At 46.9% G+C, this 17,360-nt stretch overlaps 1 protein-coding gene across 1 annotated transcript in view; it reads left to right on the forward strand.

The window, feature by feature from the left end:
- Window positions 1-465: 465 nt before the first annotated feature.
- The window catches only part of LOC102071142 (rho GTPase-activating protein 39), a 52,792-nt gene continuing 35,897 nt past the window's right edge, over window positions 466-17,360 (forward strand). Inside the window, exon 1 of the mRNA XM_074553408.1 lies at window positions 466-681. Coding sequence (XP_074409509.1) covers window positions 671-681 — 11 coding nt within the window. The 5' untranslated portion in view covers window positions 466-670. The remainder of the gene's footprint in view (window positions 682-17,360) is intronic.

Raw genomic sequence — 17,360 nt, forward strand, 5'->3', positions numbered from 1 at the left:
CCCCTTGCCACTTTCCATCCATGCTCTTGCAGGATGTCGGGAGTACCAGAGGGCAGAGCAGAACCAATAAAGCCTCATGTGCCCAGGGCAGCGGGAGGCAGCGTCAGGAGAACACGGTTCACCGGTGCAGCTGTGATCCAGCGGCGCGCACAGGCCGTACCTGGGGCCTACAGCTACAGCGCTGCTAAAAGACCCCCGAGGCGAGAGCAGGATATGACCTGCCTGACCACGGCTTTCCTCACAAAAGAGGTCACGACCACTAACTTTTGCCATTGACTTGTAGCTCAAATAAGGCTTCAGCGACTCCAAAACTGATGTCCCGGCTCCGCTTCCACTCTCCTTGTTTCCACTCCTCGGGCTGGAGCTCCGCGACGCCAGGGCTCGGCGGACTAGATCGGGTTCCGTAGCGACCGCACCCGCCGCCAGGGGCTGCCCTCGACCCGCGGCTCCACCACTGACGCCGGCCTCGCCAGTCCCGGACAGTCCCGGCCCGCTCCTCCCCATTCCGCTCCGCCCCGCCCCGCCCCGCCCCGTTCCGCCCCGTCCCAGCACAGCAGCCCCCGGCAGAGGGACCTGGGGAGTGGCTGGGGGTCCCGGGTCTGGCCGCACCACCTCCGGGCGGGGCCGGGATCGGGTTTCACATCCTGCCCCGCTCGCGGGCAGAGCAGCCATGGCGGAGAGGTGAGTGCGGCCGCCACGCACCTGTTGAGTCGCGGGAGAGGGGAGAGACGCGTTACCACTCTTCGGGGCAGTGGGCCTCGGCCGGGGCCGGGGCCGGGGCCTGGGCTGGGGCCGGGAGCAACTCCCAGCTAGGGTGGAGACGAGGCCGGGGAAGCCGACGCGGCAGGTGAAATGCGACCGAGTCGAGTCGAGCCGTGCCGTGCCGTGCCGAGCGGTCAGACTCGTGCGGGGCGGTGGTCCCGGGCCGCCTCCCGCCGCGCTGAGCTGTCTGTGGGGGGACCTCTCTCTCGCACTGTCCTGGCTCCCGCCGGGGCCTCCGCCTGGGGCTGGGACTGGGCTGTTTGCGGCCTCCGAGCAAGGCGGGCGGCCATGAGCTCGGCTGAGCGTAGCCGGCCCGGCCCTGACTCGGAGTCCTCTCTCCTGCCGGGCCCCGGCGCCTCCCCGGGGGCTGCGGCCGGACTCTGTCGGGTGCCCTCACACCTCCAAAGATGGGCGGCTCGTCGGGAGCACACCATGGTTTTGTGCCCGTTCCAGTCCGGGCTCGCTGGGCTGGGTGCTCCCATAGCTTTCTCTCTTTCGCTTAAAAAAATAAGCGCTATTACAGAATGACAGTGAAAATACTATCGGTTGTGGCTGTTGCAGGGCCAAGAGAGGGTTCTGTCCTCTCCTGGAAGTGGGGAGGGAGACAGGATCACCTGTTGGCAGTGAAAATGGAGGGCCAGGTAGCCAGGCCAGTTTCCCAGGCTGCATCCGGCTTCCGACAAACTCAGGCGGATTTTACGGCTCCAGTGAATAACCCCATTGAAGGAGAACTCTTCCTGGTCCCTCCGCGTCTGGGATCGTCGGCCAGAAGTGGTTAAATGAAGTTTGATTCTGCCAGGAGGAACGTGCAGAGGCACTATCCTTGTTGTTGCTAATGCCAGTTGCAGTTGTGCTGTTTTGCTGGTGTCTTTTTTTCATTCTAGGTTAAATACTTGACCGATTTAAAATTCCTGCAGTGTGATTCTCTCTTCAGCCGGCTTCTCACGTTCTTGTTGGATGGGGGAGAGTTGCACTGGCCTTTTACTCAGTGCCTCATTGGTGATGCAAGGTGTTTGGAATAACTTTTTATTTCTCTCGCATTTGAAGTTGTTTTATTTCTTTTTCCTTCTGCATCTCCTGCAGCAGACCAGGGTTTGAGTTAGTCTGTAAGGAGCATCTTGGGAAGGGATAGCAAATCCCATTGAGGGTGGCCCTAAAATACCAGAATGCAGACTGAGCAAAGTGATGAGCACAGCAGCATTCTCTCATCTTGCCTGGAGCAGCACCTCACAGCAGCTGCTTCTGCCTCTGTCCTTGTGACAGCCAAAGGCGCTTGGAGATTGAGGTTGTAGATTCGTCATTTTGGGGTAAACTCTAAAGGCCGACAAAATCTTGTAGATTTGAGGCTATCATTCCCGTAGCTGGTGCAGATGAGTACAAAGCTTCTTGTGCTGGATTTCAGTGTGTTTTACCTGTGTATCCCTTGCTGTCTCTTTAGTGCTTTTGAATTTGGTTTTTGCTGGGTTGACAAGACAACTCTTCCTATGAGTTGGATGGAGGCTGTTTGGAGGGATGCTGAGATTACAGTGGATTATAGGAATGCAGATTTAGAAGCCACAGTTTTGTTCAGATAGTTCACATGCCTTCTGTATTCACAGCAGGCTTGCCTAGCTGAAACAGGTATCTTGTCCTTAGTTGGGCAAATATAACCTGCAGTGAGATCTCAGTCCACACGTCTGGTGTGTTTTGTAATTGAGAGAATTTTAAGGTCATCCTTGTGATGCAAAAGTCTGACTTCAGTCTCACCCTGACTGGATTCGCAGCAGAAATCCTCATGGGAGATATGCATGCATAATATGCTGTGCAGAACAGGGCTTACTTCGTGCTGCCCTGCTTTAGGGACATAAAAGAAGTGCCTCCCATTCAACTGACTTACTCGATTCCTAGAAAAATATAATGTGTGCTACAAAGATGAAAGGAGAGCCTGGAATTCCTGTAGTGAGCTGCCTAAGGGGTAAGAACATCTTGTGGATGTCCTTGTATTGGTGTCTGAGCTTTGAGGCATTTTTAAAATCCATTCTGCCATTCTTTTGGGGCTGCCTTCACAGGATTGGGGTAACTGCCTGATAACAAACCAGTAAAGTTTTGTAGATCAGGGACTAAGGGATTTTTTTCCTCTGAGAGCAGTGGAAGAAGAATTATTAGCATTGTTGAGGGACTGTGGGAAGAGCTTTAAGATACATAAAATCAGCTTTAAGGGAATTACTTCTGCGATTAAAGGTAAGAGAGCATAAACAGCTATAGGAGTCTGACTTTTTGGCCCATGAGCGTGGCTTGTTTTTTTCCGCTGGCAGTGCCATTTAATAAATATTCATTAACCCTTTTTTGGAAGTCATATATGTCATATCTGTATTTCCTGATGGGTAAATGCTTTAGTAATGATACTACTTGGGTTGTCACTTTACTTATGGAGAAGAAAGCTTTTAAGTTTGGACTTGCTGTTTTAGCAGCATACTTTTGGCTGTTTCAATTAAACTGCCTCAGGATGTGTGCGAAGGGAGATCTTCCAGCCTACCCAGAAATACTGAGGTTGCTGAAGTCATGTTAGCTGGGTGGAAGGGCTGGGAATGGTACTAAGTGTGTTTGTTCAGCAGGAAACCTGCTGTTCTGGTTGGCTGTTTTAATTTGATTTATACAAAATGTAAGGGATTCATGTGTTTTGTTGTGATTACAATGAGGACACTTCATTTTATTATTGAATCTTGAGTCATTTTAGCCTACTTTGTTGTTTTTAGTTAATTCAGATTAATTCAGGCTTTGAGTTTGCATGAATACCAGTTTCCATGTTTCTTAGCAACTTCCATTTAGGAGTGAATGAAAACTTTGACACTTCATCACCCTGCCCTGGAGCTGCTGATGGGCTCTGTGTGTCTGAACTCAGCTGTGACTTTACAGTAGAGAGGTCTTCTAGTTTTGGCAGGGCGTCCAAGCCTCTCACTGTTGTGCCGTGCAGAGCCCTCCACATCCTCTGAACTGGGTACATGTGCCCTGTTCTGGTTTAGCCTCTTCTTAGTTGGCTTAAATAAGGCCATGAATAAATATCCTCTCTGTAGCTAGCTTTGAGTGCAGAACAAGCCATGCCCCACAGCAGGTCATCCCACTATTGTCTGCTGAATGAGCCTTTTCCTGGATGGACTGGATTGTGGTTCTTCACTTGGCAGTAAATAAACTGCGAGAGCAAAAGTCTCTGTTAGCTCTGCAAAGTCAGTGGAAATAAGTGCAGGTGGGAGAAGTTATCAGCAAACCTGACCTCTGCCATATGCTTGCTCCTGTTGTCGCTACTCCTCTAAACATGCTGCTGAGCCTGGTAGCTTACCTGGGAAGTTTCCTTGGAATGAAATGTTTTAGGGGTGACTGGCTTTAAGTGAAGCCAGGAGTTCGTTTTCCTCCAGTAGCTCTTCTGGCAGAAGCAGAAGAGGGGCTGTAGAGGACAAGGTGGTTGTCCTGTCTACCATCGCTTCCAAAACCTTTTTAAGGTGCTTCCATCAGCAGGCCCAGCATGGCCTGCAGCTAGCTCCTAAGGGGCAGTCAAACCTTCAGTGTTTGCCTATGCAGATAAAGCCTGGTCTTTGGGAAACGCCTTCAGACAGATCAGAGTCTTTTGATGGAAACTAATCAGAAGTTCAAAGGAAAGCAGTGTTTCCTCCTTCTTGTGGTCTCCTTTTCCTGCTATACTCCCGAAATGGCTTTCTCAGTGGATGATGCAATTAGGAGGAGATGCTTGCAAGCTTTCAGCAAATAGATAGGTTAGAAATTGAAACGTTCCATTTAGGCTCCATCAGTCCTTCTTCCCAAGTGGAGTGCAATTATTTGTGCCTTGTGACGTGTATACGCTTGTGTTTCTATAAAAAGTCCCCCAGGCAGATTCAAATAGTTCAGGAAGTGCCTCTTATCTGTAATAAAAAGAAATTCCAGAACAGGCACTGGGTTTTGGTTTTAGCTGGATTCATAGGAGGTTCCTGAGTTCTGCTGTCGATATTACATATTTAATGTTTATTCCTGCCTTTGCCAAGGAAGGCTGTTCCCATGTAGGAAAGACAGCCTTAATGAGCAGATAATTTCTTGTGTTTTTTAGTAGCTCAGTCATGAGTATCCATTGAAGCAAGCTGTCTGTTTGATGGGTTTTGTGCTTTTCATGAGGAAGAGTAATCTGCTTTGGATAGTTTCTTAAAGCAGTCAGTTCTTGGAGTGGCAGGAAAGCATTAACTGAAGCAGCAGCCCTGAGGTCCACCTGCCTCATACATCTGGAAGAGACTGTAGGTCAAGAGAAAAATCTTTTGTGCTTGGTCTTTGTCTCATGGGATATTGGAGGTACCATTATTTGGCATATATTCTCTCATCCTAATTACTGTTCCGTGAGTTTGAAGTTACTGCTGTAAGAATTAAGTGTTTTATGTTTCCAGATGAGTGTAGCCCAGTAAATTCCAGCGTAGCTGGTGTCAACTATCTTCCAGCTAGTCTCCCAGGCTTTTCTTTGTGCGTTGTCAGCTGCCATTTTTTGGTTATGCAACTCACACAGCCAAAAGATATTTTGGAAACTTAAAATGAGAGTGCTGGAGGTTCAGATTGTTTGGTTGCAGCGAAGCATGGAAGAGGGAAAGCACTCTGTGATTCCCAGGTGAATGTTGGCATAGCAAGGAGACATGGCCTCCCCCTGTTACATGCTTCAGGCAAAAAGAAGGGGCTTGAGGTAGACAATATCAGCTTTAGAAAATTCTTCCTGAAAAAACCACACTGAAAGATTAAAGTGCAGGAGATGCTAAGTTTATTGTTTTTTCAGGCTCTTTTGTCTCTTTTTGATTTAGGTCTTGGAATGACATTCCAGCAATGGCTCTATGCTGCAGAGTGCTAGAACTTCTGAAAAAAGGGGTCTTATTAAAATTATTTGCTGACATCTTCATCAACCACTAGAGGAAAATAGAAGTCTGGTTCTCTAAGGAGGGTGTATTTTCGTACCCCTCTTGTATTCTGTTTGTGCCCAGCTCCCTGAACCAAGCTCTTGCTATGCTTTGCCTTCCTCAGTGGCAAGTGCTTCAACACAGATGAAGAGGGAGCACCCTGTGCTCCCCAGATTTGCTGTGTGTTCCTGTCTCAACTTGAAGCAGAGCAGTCCTGGGCCTCTCTAAACCAAGCATTTTCTTAGCTGCAGGGTTTATGATCTACCAAAACCAAACAAGCCAAGCAGGAAGGGTTCCCCACACAAACTTGTGCTGGGTTCACTTGTGTGTGTAACTTTGCAGCTGTGGAACACTGCCATAAGGCACTTTGCTGTGACAGATGGGGCTGTTTCCTACCTGGGCAAACAAAGTTGCTGCTTTTTGCCTGGAAGCCTGTTACGGAGGCAGAAAAGACTCAATATAGTGGGATTTTGTGTGATCATGGACATCATGAACTTGTGGCCCAGGGCCAGGTGCACTGTAGCAGGGGTAGCCTCTTTGTTCTGTAGGTCTGGTATTTTCTGTTTGCTTTTGCTTGTGTCATTCATCTGGGAAAAAATAAACAAAGAGGCTTACTGTCTCCATCGCTAGTGATACCAAGAAAATCCCTGCACAATGCTGCCTGATGAGCTGAGACTGAGCTCAGCAAATCCCCTTTAACCACATGGAGTTCAGCTGTCTTGGGTTTTTCTGACTCTGAAGCGGTGCGATATGTTGTGTACAAGCAGCCAGGGCTAAGGTTAAAGGATGAGTTGGTGTAAAATATGTTCAGTCACAAAGGAAAGTCAGAGCAAAACTTACAGGAAACTTTCTAGCTGTATAATTAAATACAGGCCCAGGGAATGCAGTGCATGAACTGTGCTGTGGAGTCTTGCTTGGAAGGTTCCTCTGCACTGGCTGGAGTGGCTGACTCACATACTGTGGGAACTCCAATCTGCCTGCTGGTCCTGGCCACCTCACCTGCTCCAGCACCTGCTTCTCACCCCCTGCTCATGTACTGGCACAGTTGTACCCTGCCACATAGTCTTATCTGCTCTGGGCTGGTCCCCATATGCTATTGGTGCCATGTGGGAAATATCAAGTGCAGGGCTGTTTCCAGACCTGAGGTAAACTGCGGCTGGTCCCATTGTAATCTAGGCACTGAGTCTTCCTTACAGATGTTAAAATAGTAACCCAAGGATCAGCTGTTAGTTTCAATGTGGTCAGTTTGCTGTAAAGTGATAAATGCCATATTTGGTCTTCTTCTGGTCCTGTACCTATTTCTTCCTTGTGTACACTGTAGTTCTTTGATAGTCCTTTGATATCTACAGTTATCCAGCTGTGCATCAACCACATTGTTTAGCTCTTCTTGGCTCCCTAGATCCAGTAGTTATGCTTGGGATTTTTTTAATTAGACCATCCAACTATTTATTGCTCTAAGCTAGGGTGAGAGGAGAAGCTCCAACGGTTTTATGTATTCTTGATCATCACTGATCAACATGAGGTGAAGCAAAGAGAGATGGTGAAATGGCTGTGAGCTGAGGTGCAGAGCCTGGAATGGAGCCAGCATGAGGAGCGTTTAATGTAGTCCGGAGGACAGACACTTAGCACGTTGTAATGTGGAGGTGTATGAGCTTGGCAGTTTATGCCTGTGTAGTACAGTGAATAGTCTGGGTGGGATATGGCTGAGTTGTATTTAATCAGCCTGGTAAAAAGAGTGTGAAGGAAGTAGCATTGGGGCTTAGAGGGCAACCTTGTGCTTGAGTTGGTGCTGCCCTTAGGCTCTCGTCTGCAGTCCTGAGTCAGAGTACAAATGGCCCATGAATTGCAGTTTTGGCTTGGAAACTCCTGAGGGAGCTTGCCCCTGAAGTAATCTACTCTAATTTTCATTAAATTAATTTTAAAATCTCTGAAAATAATGGTGAAAAGCAAATATACTCTTTTTTTTTTTTTTTTTTGTATAGAGGTCTTAGAAGCTGCTGAGGAAATGCCTGGTGGTGGTATGATAATCCAGCCTGAATTCACTAAAGCTGTAGTTTGAAATTAGTCTAAAACACATGTTTAAGATTCTGGAGACTTCCATAGTAGAAGTCTGGTTTGGGATGGCAATAAGCAGAAAAAATTAAAAAAGACAGTGATGATCTGGAGGTGAAGCTGTCACCTTACCTTTTTTTGTTTTTTCTGGTTCTGGGTCCTGTTGCCAGAGTTGTTGAGTTCACCGAAGCAAGAGAAAACCATCTGCTGTTAGTTAGCAGGCTGAGTTATCCCTGTGAAGGATTTGAGGAGCTCTGCAGGCCTCACGTGATGAGTGCTGGGGATGGGGAAAGAGTGGGAGGGGGTCATAGAGAACATATCACTGAATCATCCACTCTGGTTTTAGTGTGCCATTGTGCCGTGATGTTATCATCCTGTTCCCTCTCCATAGTCTTTTGAGCCAGCTTTGAATGTAATGCTGTTGAAGTGACTTTGGCCTTGAATTCTAAACGCTGCTACAAGAGGAAGGCTGGCAGAGATACTGTGGGCATAACTTCCTTAGTGGTGACACTTCTTTGGGTTGATCTTGTTCTTGAAACCAGGAAGGCTGATGAGTTTGGCAGTGAGGGGCATGTCAGTGATTTCAGCCTTTCTGGCTCCCCATAACTCTTCCCTAGGAAGGTGGCCTCTCGATGTCCAATGACGCCTCCCTGTCAGCCATCCAGTGCTCTAATAGCTGAGCACTTTTATGCTTAAACTTTATTTGGTCTTGAAGGGATGAAATCACTCACTATTTTCACTTCAAGCAAAGCTGCTGCTGAGCTGTGAGAGCTGTCTGTATGTGGAGAAAAGCTTTTTGGGTACTTGGTGTTCAGTGAAGTTGTACTTGCTGCAGAGGTACGGGGAAGTTTCACCTTGGGCTGTTTTGTCCATCCCACTCTCCCTGGAGCAGGAAGCAAAGACTTCAGGTGGGAAAGAGTGAACAGCATGGTGGTCATCAAATGGTTCAGTGAAAGTACCCAGAGTTCCCAGCTGGAAATGCAAAAATTAGTATCTTCTAGTAGTTTTGCTCTGGCCTGGATGGCTTGGGTGAGCTCCAGAGGTGTTGATTTTGTGCTGCTGTGGAGTCTCATTGGGGAGAAGCAAAGTTTTCTGTTTTAGGGTGTCTCCTGATACACGGTACATCTTGTACTCTGGATGAGAAATAAAATAGCCACTGCAGCTGGCCCAGACAGTTCTGTTACCCTGGTCTTGCCGGGACACATGGCACCAACTGCAAAGTGGAGTTGGGCCTCCAGGACCTGCACTTGGCGGGCCCTTGGTGCAGGCAAAGGAGGGCATGCAGTTAATTCCTGTTGCTTTGCTCAAGCCTCTGCTGTTTGCAACGGTAGTTATTTTTTCAAGCAAGGACATGCGGGTGGTCAGAGAACAGACAAATTTGTCATGGAACTGCCAGCAGTGCAGCTTTCTTGCCCTTCAAATTCCAGCTGGACCTGGCTTAAACCCAGAGGTTTTATGGACTGCAGAGGTTTGAGGGACTTTAGATGAATTAACAGTATTCCCCAGAAGTTACCATTTTGGGTCTGTTTCTTATGATAGGAATCTGTACTGCTTTGCCTATGAATCTATAGCTGTAAAGCCTCCTGAATGGTGTGGCTGTTTGCCCTGGGAAAGGCAAATGTGAACTGTGGCACAAAGAGCTTTAACAGTGAGATGTGTCTGTGCTAGAGCTGGGACTGCTCAGTTGGCCTGCTGGGAAGTGTGAGTTTTCATTAGGACAGGCAGTATGTGGGCCCATGGACAGAAAGCAATATTGGGGTGGCTGACTGTGAAAACTGGGTGCTGCTACAAGGGACGTTCAGCCAGCCCCTTCTTGGGTGTAGCTCTTGTAGCAGAGCGCTCTGCTGCTCAAGATGCAGGGCAGTATTGGGCTTCATCTTTCAACTTTACACCTTGCTAAGCTGTGAAAGAAGATGAGAAAAGGAATGAACAGCTGAGAGATGTAATCCTCGCTTTTACTGTGCTTCAGGCAATAATTGATCCACGATGCTTTTATTTTTTAGATTAAAACCTGTTGCTGACTAAACTTGTCTTGCAGTTTGTTAGCCATTGGGCCTAGCTTTTTGTCTCTTGTATGTCTCCCACCAAGGTCCTGCTGGTTTCAACCTTGGCTACAGCTCTGTGCTCAGTAGTGGTGACAGTAAACAAGCTGTTTACTGTCCACCTGTAAAGCTGTGGCAGTTCCTTGGAAGGGAAATGCTGTTGCAGGGTGCTGCTCTCCTGGAATCTTTTCTGCCCATTGATGTCATCTTGTATTCCTCCTGGGAAGGAGAAGCCTTGACCCCTCTACCTCTCACCTGGTGGGTGCCTCAGGAGCTACTTTGTTTGTGTAATATGGTTTCCAGCTGGAAAAATATCTAGTTTTGGGCATCTGGAAACTGTGAATGTGCAGTTACCTGTGAAAACTCAGTACCTATGTGCTGAATAGTCATAATAATGAGAAGTCTGGGGTTATGATGGGATCTTTATGACTGGCAGCATGAAAGTAAAATAAATGAGACTTGTCTGCCTCGCCCCAGAGCTGGTGTTTACTCCTGAGTCTGCTAAAAAGGGGCTGTCTGCTGCCTTGGAAGAAACCTGAGATCTGTTCCTTGGCTTAAGAGGAGTTGATCGGAACAGAGGGAGCATAGGAAGTATTTAGTGGTTATATTACCAGCTCAGAAGGAATGAGTACCTCCACTAAGAACAGATCAGACTTTTTTGTTTGGCCTTTTAAAGAAAGACACAAAAAAAGGGACATGTGCGGAGGAGAAAAGGACAGTAGAATGAGAAGCTGGCTTACCAAAAAGGGGAAGTTGTATCCGGGCAAGAAGACCAAAAACTTATCTATTTCAGCAGATTACATGTAAAATCAAAATAAGGTGGTCCAGATTAAGACTTTTGAGGAGTGAATTTGCCAAATATGATTAGCTTTCAAATGCATTGAAGCCTTTTGGAAACTGGCAGGAGAAGAGATCAAAGCATGAGAGCCACAGAAGATAAAGCTATCACAAAAAAATCCAAACAATTTGTGGCCATCTTGACTCCTGTGGAGGAGCTTTGCAAACTTCAAGCTTGCTACAGAAGAACTGTTGGAGAAGTGGTCTTGCAGTGAACATCAGTAGAAATAGCTTTAGAGCAAAAGACGAACTGATAAGAAACTAAGGAACAGATAATGTTTACTCAAGAGTGCCAAAGGATCTTAATACTGAAATTGTTGAGATACTTTCATGTGTATCCTGCCTCTAAAGTGCCCTTGGTATCACATAAATTGGTGGTGGTGAATGCAATAGCATTTTAAAAGGTTGAGTCTTGAGGAAATTGGAGAAGTGGCTCAGTATTTGTGCAGGTGCACTGCTAGGGAAGGGCTGTGAAGAGTATCCAGGATTCCATGGACTGTTGGGTCTGACCCCTGTGCCTAAGTCTTTGCAATGAAGAACAAGTTTGCTGAAGGCATGGCCAAGCACGGCTGCTTGGACCAGTGTTAGAAGGGCTATTGTAGAGGCAAGCCCTGCCCCTGCCTCACAGACCTGCTGGAGGTGATGAGCATGATGAGCATGCTGGGAGCAGGACCACTAGGCTTCATGTGTCTGTGTTTTCAGACAGCCTTTGGCAAGTTTCTCTGCCAGAGGCTTTGAAGAAAGAGTTGCCACGGGCACGGAGGAAGGGTCTTGTTACGGACAAAGAGCTGGTGAAAGCATAGACTGCAAAGGGCAGGGCTTACTGGTCATTTTTCAACTTGGGGAAGTCAGCAGCAAGGCCGGAGAAACTGGTGCTGGGAGTGTTTTGCACCTTACGGGTAACCTCAGGTATAGAGGGATGCAGTGACATTGCCAGGTTTGCAGAGGATCCTCAGTTTTTTCAGTGGGTTGAATAGCTCACTGAAGAGAAGGAAATCCATTAGAACCTCAGAGAACTGAGGAAGTGGACTGATACGTGACAGGTAAGCTTCAGTGTAGGTAAACATGGTGAACAGGGAAAAATTACCTGTACTGGACCTGTTTGAGACTCAGCCTAGAACTAGTGGTTATAGTTTGAGAAGAAGCTTGGAGTCACTGACAGTTCTCTGAAATCATCAGTTCTGTCTGTGATGTTTGCCAAATAAACCAATCAGTTTTGATCACCATCAGCAAGGGAGTTAATACTGAAGCAGAGGACATCAATTTGACCCTCTTTAACACTTTGTTCATGTCTTGGAGACTGCATGCTGTTTTGATTTCTGCATTGTGAGAAGGACAGCGATGTTAGAGAGACTGCAGTGAAGATAATTAAAATTACTAAAGGACAGAGCAGCTGCCTTATGAGGAGAGAGCATAAAATTTGTGATTCCTTGGTTTGGAAAAGTCTTGCATAGCAAGATCAAGGTATGCAAATTATGAAGGTAGTAGAATCAGAGAATGGTTTGGGTTGGAAAGGATCTCAAAGATTGCCTACTTTCAACTCACTGCCATGTACAGGGAGATCTTTCACTAGGCCCAGTTGCTCAGAGCTCCGTTCAGTCTGGCCTTGAACAACTCAGGGAATGGGCATCCATATTTGTTCTGGGCAAACCCATTCCAGTGCCTCACCACCCTCACAGCAAAGTATCTAATCTAAACCTACTCTGTTTGAATCCATTCGTCTTTTTCCTGTCACTACATGCTCTTATAAAAGTCCCTGTCCATCTTTCTTGTAAGCCCCCCTTAGGAACTGGAAGGCTGCAATTATGTCACCCCTAAGCCTCCTGTTTTCCAGGCTGAACAAACCCAATTCTCTCAGCCTTTCCTCCTAAGAGAGGTGCTCCATTCCCCTGATTAACCTGGTGGCCTCCTCTGGACTGGCTCCACCAGGTTTGTGTCTGTCTGGCACTGAGGACTCCAGAGCTGGATGCAGCACTGCAGGTGGGGCCTGAACTGAGGGGACTGGAGGGGCAGAATCTCCTCCCTTGACCTGCTGCCCACACTTCTTTTGATGCAGCCAGGACATGGTTGGTTTCTGGGTGCCAGCACACACGGCCGGGCGTGTGCAGCCTCTCATCCACCAGCACCCCCAAACCCTTCTCATCAGGGCTGCTCTCGATCTGTTCCTGCCCCGCTCTGGATCAATACTGGGACTGATACCCAGCTCAGATGCAGCACCAGCATCTGGCCTTGTTAAACCTCAGAGATTCCCGTGGGCCACTTCTCAGGCTTGTCCAGGTCTCTCTGGATGGCCCTGTCCTTCAGGTGTGTCATCTGCAAACCGGCTGAGGGTACACTTGTTCCCTTCATGTACTAATGAAGATATTAACCAACACTGGTCCCAGTATGGAGCCCTGAGGGACCCCACTTGTCACTAACGTCCATTGGGACTCTGAGCCATTGATCACTACTCTCTGGATGTGACTGTCCAACCACTTTGTTATCCATCTAACAGTCCACTCATCAGCTTCATCTCTCTCCAATTGAGAGAGAAGTATGTTGTCGGGATCTGTGTCAAAGGCTTTACAGAAGTCTATATAAATGACATCTCTGTCCCCTCCCTTGTCTACTGAGCGATGCCTTTGTGCAAGGCCCCTGGGTTGGTCAGGGAGGACTTGCCCTTGGTGAAGCCATACTGGCTGTCCTAAATCACCTCCATGTCCTTAGTAGAGCTTCCAGGAAGGTCTGTTTCATCTTCCCAGGCACAGAGGTGAGGCTGACAGGCTGGTAGTTGCCAGGGCCTTCCTACTCTTTTAAAAGTTGGGGAGAGTGTTTCGCCTTTCTATGGATAAGTTGAATTTTTTCTACCAAGTCTTGTGACCCTAGAACTATGAGCACTTGGTGAAACGTAAAGGAAGAAGACCATTTATTTTACACAAGCTGTGATGGACTTCTGATTTCAGTGTTCTTGGGGGTCACGGATGCAAAAGGCATCATCAGGTTGAAAAAGTATTTGGGTAAACTTATAGACAGTTAGTCTGAAATAGTTACTAGGAGGAACAGCCAGCCATCTGCCTTTAACATCTCTAATACATGTGTGGGTTCTTGAGCAATGAGGGAGAAGATGGAGAAAGGGCATGACCAGGCTTACGTGTTTTGCTTAACAAACTTCTTGGAGTGTCTCACCGGTAGGCAGAATGGAAGGGGCACTTGGCTTTACCAAAGGTTCATGTCTTATGCTTCAAAGTTTCCAGAAACCAGTATTAAGTGGGAACATAAATGGGTGTGACATGTTGGGGAAGAGCCAGTATGGCTTTTGTAGACCAAAACTGAGCTACATGACTCCCCTGGTACTTGGAAGGTGTTTCCAAGTATGTGGCAGGGGTGATCAAGTGGAGTGGTCTAGTGGACCTCACTGAAATGTTTCAGCAGAGGGTACTGAGGAAAAGTCCATCACGGGGGGATAAATGGTTAAAAGATTGGGCTGCAAAGATGAGGAGTAGATGGTCAGACTTCACAGAGGAGGGAACTCTTGGTGGAACCAGGCTGGGATCTCTGCTGCTCACAGTGTTTGTACCTGATCTAGAAATGGGGACAAAAGTAGTGGCTGAGGAAGAGCAGATGAGGGAAGAAATCCTTAGCACTGCAATTCAGGAATGAGTTAAGGGTAACAGATGGTTCTGGAAAGTATTCGCACTCTATGTGTGCTCAATGCTTGGCAGTGCTGCAGGATGGAAGAGGGGGCTGAGAACTGCAAAGAGGAAAGCAAAGGACAGAATAGCACAGCATGGTGATCTGCTGCCATGTTGGATATTGAATGTCAGGTCATCCCATCTTGGAAGACGCCCTGCTTTAAGTGCCTCTTCATTTATTTGCTCTTTTTTTTTTTTTTTTTTTTTTTATCAGTAGCAAAATCTATGTATTGGGTACATAGTGTTTGGCAGATGAAGACTGTCTAGATGGATATCAAACAATAAAAAGTGAAGTTGAATATGGTCCAGTTTCTGCCCCAATCCATCAACCATGCCATTGCAGAAGCACAGAGAGTGATGCCTGCTTTAATGTCTTTCTGAATTTGTCTCTTTTTTGCTATCTTCCTTGCCACTGCTGAAAGTGAAAATCTCAGTTTTGGACTGAACACAATCTAATAAATGTGTGGGTTTTGATGGGAGAAAACATAAGGAACTTGTTTTGGGCACCAAATCAAGAAGTGTATTGTTCTCATCCCACTGTTCACTGTTACCATGTATAGCAATTTCTGCCATGGCAACACATATTTTCATGAACCAGCCAAGATCTTCCAGGGCTGCAACATAACTTCTGATACTTGCTCATTGTGATGCTATTAATAACTTTGTTTCCCCCTATCGTAGCCCGGAAGCTGCTTCTTCCTCATAGACCAAGTGCAAGCAATAAGCTCATTTTAAATCAATTGTGGGGAGAATTGACACTGCGGATTTCCTGGGGTTTTTTTTGTTCTGGAGATCCTGTCTAGTACTGCTAGCTCTGCGGCCACCCACTGCACTGTCTCTTTTTTATAAGAAAGTCATGTCTCAATTTTCTTTTAAATTGTTTCTTTTTTTCTCTTATTCCTTTCTCCCCCTTCCTTTAAACCAGGACAAACAGATGATACATATTTACTTCTCTGGCTATGCAAAGTAGCTTAAGTGTTTATCTCAGACTGACTTGGTGAAGCGGAGAACCTGGCGCAAATCAAACATGGTCTGGGCCAGGCTCTGGTCTACATGATTTCTTTACTTATCTCTTGCTTATTCAAACAAGATAAACTCTGAGTATTTAAAATTGCAGCTCAACTGTTCTTGGCACTAGTTGAATTTAGTGGTGTTTAAAATCCCAGAGTGCATTAGCATGTCTGCATGAATCTGCTTGGAGTTGGAACTGTGTCAAAAATACCATCACCAGCGTGGTTTTTTGGAACCTTTTAAAGAGCTGTGGAAAAGGTGAAACCTGGGCTTTTGCTTAAGAGGGTGGTTCCACTTGAGCCTGGGCATCTGTGAAGAGCTGCAGTGGGTCCGAACCAGGGTCATGAGTCTGTCCCGAGCTCTGGTTCTGGGTGTACGCAAGTCACAGTTCACCAGTTTCATCCCTCCAGAGGAAGGAGTTGTTTTGCCAGATCACTCTCCTCTCATTCAGGGAATTCACTTTTCTTCTGCTGAAGTGTAGGTGTTAACTGTACAACCCTCCCTCCCTTTCTTCACCAACTTGAAAATTTTTTTGGCAGACTTGAAACTTGCAGCTTCAATGTCGCTGTCTTAGATATTGCACTTTCCCTGATCTCCCTGACCTACTGGATTGACAGCCTACTGTCATTAACTGAGGGAAAAAGATATAGTGAAAACAGGGAATTCTTTATCCTACCGACCTCCTTGGAGAGGCTAAAGAAATGAGCATATGCCCTGCAAAAGGTTTGTCCATAGCAAGGAGTAATTGTGATGTCCATAGTGAGTGACTGTATCATTCTTTTATTGCTGCTCTCCCCATTTCTTGGGAGGGTCTGTTCAAGGTAGTACCTCCAGAGGTGCTGCCAAGGGTTGAGTCTTCCTGGGGAGGCATCATATGCCATGCAGGACTGCCTTCTTCTGCAGCCCAGCTGGTTTTTCCTGAGCATCTCCAAGAAACAACTGAGAGCCTTCGGTGACTGATGCAGTCATTTGCCACGAGCTGCCTTCTTGTGGACTCTTGGGAATCATAGAATATGCTGAATTGGATGGGACCCATCGGGTCACTGAGTCTGCAACCTCCTGGCCCTGCATAGGACACTCCAGTTATCCCACCCTGTGCCTGAGGGCGTTGTCCAAATGCTTCTCGAGCTCAGACAGGCTTGGTGCTGTGACCAGTACCCTGGGGAGCCTGTTCAAATACTCAGCCACCTATTGGGTGAAAAACTCTTCCCTGATATCCAACCTAAACCTCCTCCAACTTCATGCTGTTCCCTCAAGTCCTGTCACTGGTCACAGGAGAGAAGAGATTAGTACCTGCCCCTCCACTTCCTCTCATAAGAGTGTTGAAGACCACAATGAGGTCTTCCCTGGTTAATCTCCGCTTTGTTTCTATGACATGGTGAGAGCAAAGGCTAATTTGGGGCTTTAACTAATTGTGCTTTATTTTGTGAAGTCTTAAATCTGTGAGATCGAAGAGATGTTCAGTTTTTAAAAAGCTGTGACTGTATTTTAAGGCAAGGTCAAACACCTCAGTCTTTGTTTCTCATTGAATCAAGCCAGAGCTTGTTAATGACAAAGCACTGGAACTATAGGTAACTAGTATTTTGGTTTACTTAGAGTTCAAGGTGTTACTGTAGTCCCTGCTGGTCTTGCAGATGCAAGTGTGTAGCAGACAAAACAGAGGCTGAAACACAGCTCATGGGATGTGACTCCTAATCACGCTGCAAAGTTGTAGAGACAATCAGGAAAAGAATGTCAGTTTGGGGCAACAGTTAAGCATGCTTTTCCTTTTGGAGGAAGCTTTTTTTCATGGTTTATTACATCAGAATAAAAAACAAGATGAAAGAGTCAAACGTAGGCTGTGATTTTCATCCCAAACTAAGAATTCACTTAGGGATAGGTGAGCTTTCCAGAGCTGGACCTGTGCATAGAGCAGAGACCCACGTGCTTCCCTGTGGGGCAGGCATGCAGGAGGGGAGGCTCTGGGGCTGCAGGAGGGACCGATGCTGTGGGTCCAGTGCATTGGCTTTGCAACATCCTGACTCTGTTGTGTCTGATGTGCTTGTCATTCAACAATTCCTGTAGGCAAAACAAATGGAAGGACCTCT

The sequence above is a fragment of the Zonotrichia albicollis genome, chromosome 17 (genome assembly GCF_047830755.1).
Source record: "Zonotrichia albicollis isolate bZonAlb1 chromosome 17, bZonAlb1.hap1, whole genome shotgun sequence".
In the NCBI taxonomy this organism is placed as follows: domain Eukaryota; kingdom Metazoa; phylum Chordata; class Aves; order Passeriformes; family Passerellidae; genus Zonotrichia; species Zonotrichia albicollis.